Genomic DNA, 3,769 nt, shown 5'->3' on the forward strand with positions numbered 1-3,769 from the left:
TCAATTTGCGTTTCAACAAGCCAATCGTTTGCAACCATTTTATTAATTTTAAAGTTGATTTTTTAGTTTCTTTAACATAAACTGTTCTCAAAAGTTTTCTCTCCAGTGAAGCCATATAGCATTAGCCAGCCGTCGGACCGAGCTAGTAACTGACTGTTGGTCAATTTATCTACCAAGACATCCCAAAAATTGAAAACTGGCGCACTTTCATTTCATTGGCTGGAGAACTTATGGGATACGCTTGATTTAGATATAAACACCTCCCGGGACCAGCGTTATATGTACAGTCTATGGTGTTGGCAGAGTTGACACGTGACTAAATGATATTCACCAAGCACTTCTACTGCTTGATTGGTCTACTGCACAAGTGCGCCCTTGGATTTCAGATGTTTTGGTCGTCGAGATGGTAAGTGTCAACTTCCTTAGGTAACATTGTCTTTTTTTAGAAAGCAGTCCTTATTACTTGCATGTGAACCAATATTGGTATCTCACTTTTATTTTCAGCATCGAAATGGCATTTTTTCTCAGGTGCATTCAGTAACCCGCCCCTCATCTGGCAACGGGAGCAGTGCCGTGGGTCCCGTGCATTGTACCCGGGCAAAGTCACGGAGAGCGATTAATGAGGCAGTAGGAGGCGATTCCATACAAGAAAGTGGTAAGTTGGGTTTATAAATGTCAAAGTAGTTGACGTTAGTGTGCTAACTTCACACTCTAGATAGCCTATGTGAACTATCCTGACAAACTACCACTAACTTTATTAGCTAAGTGATATGCATGTTAAATAACCGATATGCATGTTAAGTTAACATGCATATCGGTAAGGTTAACATTGTTAACCCTACCTACCAGCAAAGCTAACGACTTATAGCCATAGACACGGTCTTAGGAAAAAGCTAATATAACAACTGAAGTTATCCTTACTGGAGCAGCAGGGCTAATGGTTCATATAGAAGGTTCCTTGGTAGCTCAAACAGAATGCTAGCTAACATGCTTAGTTTGAATCTTCTCCTTAATGAGACCCGCAGGATCGCGGCCGACTTTACTGTCTTTAAGCGGCTGTACCGGGCTCGGTTTTGAAGCTGGTAATGATGATATCATATGAAAGTAGATGACCTAATGGCATCCAATGGTACCAACCACGTGATGCTAGCTTGTCGGCAATGGGGCTAAAAAACATTCTACATTTTGGAGGGAAAAACTGACATGGCAATTTCCACAGGGGTTTCCTTGACCTCTCACTTCAAGATATCTGTTTGAAAATGGGTTCTATGGGTACCCACAAGTCTCCCCTTTACAGACATAGGCCTACCCACTTTATGATAATCACATGCAGTTTTGGGCAAAAACCGTTTTTTACATGCAGTATAATGTGTTAATTACGCCTTTTCATAATGGTGTATTTGAATATTTCTGCATATTGGGGTCCCTATACAATCTTGGAATTGCATTAATTGGGTTAGACTGTAAAGCTGAGACTCTTGTGGATCCAATGAGCTCAGTTGTATTAATGTGTGATGATGTTAGTCCCCATAGTAGTCATTTCATAGTGAGACCATGTTTTGAAACTTGACATCAATGTATAAAATTAGATGTTGTGACATCTAGGATAATCACAGCCTCATGAAACTGTTCAACCACAAACTAGAGACATTTAGAGAATGTGTAGCTTTCCTAGGTATATTGACAATAAGGGGGTTTCTGAGCAGTTCCAGAACAGAAGTACTGAAACATGTGAAACGTTTTTTATACCAAATCATCGCCTTAGCCTTCTGACCAGTATTCCTAATTTGTCATGTCCTATTTTGCAGCTGGTAACGTGGAAAGTAGTATGCTTGTCAAGCAGCATATTGTATGGAGAAAGAAGGCTGAGATGCTCCAGTCTCGGGTGGATGAGCTAGAGGAGGAAAATGGCAGACTCAAGCAGCAGCTTGAGGCCAAGAACTCTATACAAGAGCAAGGTTTGTACAGGTGGAGCAAAGTTTTACATTAGGGCTCTCCAGAACCTGTGTGGCTTCAAAATAATTATGGCGCAGTATACCACAACAGTATTTCAGCTATTATTGAATATTATTGCCAGCCTTTCAATATTATTTTTTCTCAAGTAACTATTTTTGATTTGGCGTTATATTTTTACATTTAGTGCATGTAGATATTTAGCTGGACAATGTGTAGGATCACTAATGGCGTGTGTCCATATAGCGTTTTTCACTGAAAGAAAACTGCTGGCAGGGCGCTTGGGAGCACTTCATCAAAGTGCTACCACTGCACATGGGTTTGTTTTTATGACAGTATCTTGACAGCATATCATCGCCCCTTTGCTTTTACCTATTTGGGCTACTATCAATTGCATTTAAAACTGTATAGCCTCCTATTGGCTGCTGCTTTATGTGCATCTTTTGAATTGCAAACAAAAATGGCTGCCTCGCCATCTATTTTTTTATTTATTCATTTATCAGGGACAGTGCACATTGATAAACATTACTGTAAATGTGCCAGAGTTAGCCAAGAGGCTATTTTTCATCCGTAGTCCCATGACATGTACTTTCTACATTTATAGGTCTCTGCTCAGTGTTATACAAAGGGGTTTGTAGTTTGTTATTGATATTCAGGCAGAGCACTGCAAATGTATTTTTGCATTATAAATCAAACTCTTGAAATGTTCACCAAAAATATTAAAAACAATTTAACAGAGAAAATACAATTTCCCAGGGAATTCAAGTCTCTTATTTGGGCTATAATATTTACAATATTTCAGCTATTGTTGTCATTTTTCAGGAATTCCTTTAGGAATTTAATTAACTTCACTTGTGTATAGGCTGTTGACTGCTGCCTTGTCATAGCATATTGGCTCTCCATTTAAAGATGAATTGGCTTAGACCACATGAGCACTAATTGGTTGGAATTAATGGAAATACACTAATAGTGATAGAAACGTTCTACACAAAGCAGTTTGAAAGTAGCAGACTAATGCATTTTCTCATACACAACTCCCTTTTGTATATATAAAACATAAGACATCCCATCTAAAGTTTTGTGAACATTATTTGTACTTCTGCAATGTCTCTTTATACCCAATCTAACCTCCACCGCATCAATTAGTATGCACTTCATGTACAACCTCAAACCACCTTAGGTTATCAGTTGCTCAAGCTCAGTCACACCAATGTCATTCTGTAATGTTGTATATTGTGATAAAAGCAGACTCCTCTGGCCTTTAGGCGAATCCTTTGTGGGGACTAAACTTAAAGTTTATTTCTGTTTGTCATTTATCATTCATCAACAGATGGGAACTTGGAAGTAATGGCCACTGGAGATAAGGAGCCGCAGGCCATGAGGTTGGACTCCAGCACGGATTCCAGCAACGATTCCAGCACTGACTCAAGCTCTGACTCAAGCTCTGACTCAAGCTCTACCTCTACCTCTGACTCTTCTGATGAGGGAAAGAAGAAAAAGAAGAAAAAGAAGCAGAAGAAGAATGGCAAGAAGAGAAGCAAAAAAGGGAAGAAGGAAAACAAAAAGGCGAAGAGGTCAAAAGGAAAAGGAGAGCGAGGTATAATAAACTAACACACCTGCTGAATGTATTTAGGTATTATGTATTTAGGTTATTATTGTGAGCTTAGTGCTTTATACTGGGTTTGGGGCATACAATCCCATTGACCAATCATCATCACTCTTATCACCAATGTACTCTTCATCGTGCCGGAGTGGTTGGGGTGTAGGTTGAATGAACTAAAATAGAGACACACCACATGCTTACTAGAGGTGTGAA

At 39.3% G+C, this 3,769-nt stretch overlaps 1 protein-coding gene across 1 annotated transcript; it reads left to right on the forward strand.

Moving 5' to 3' along the window:
- The first annotated feature begins 531 nt into the window (after positions 1-531).
- LOC117483635 (protein FAM133-like) lies at positions 532-3,564 on the forward strand. The gene is made up of 3 exons (XM_034132012.1): positions 532-655; positions 1,809-1,958; positions 3,284-3,564. Exons 2-3 carry the CDS (start codon positions 1,829-1,831, stop codon positions 3,562-3,564), a joined length of 411 nt encoding a protein of 136 aa, XP_033987903.1. The 5' UTR covers positions 532-655; positions 1,809-1,828.
- Positions 3,565-3,769: the final 205 nt, after the last annotated feature.

The sequence above is a fragment of the Trematomus bernacchii genome, unplaced genomic scaffold (assembly GCF_902827165.1).
Source record: "Trematomus bernacchii unplaced genomic scaffold, fTreBer1.1, whole genome shotgun sequence".
NCBI lineage: Eukaryota > Metazoa > Chordata > Actinopteri > Perciformes > Nototheniidae > Trematomus > Trematomus bernacchii.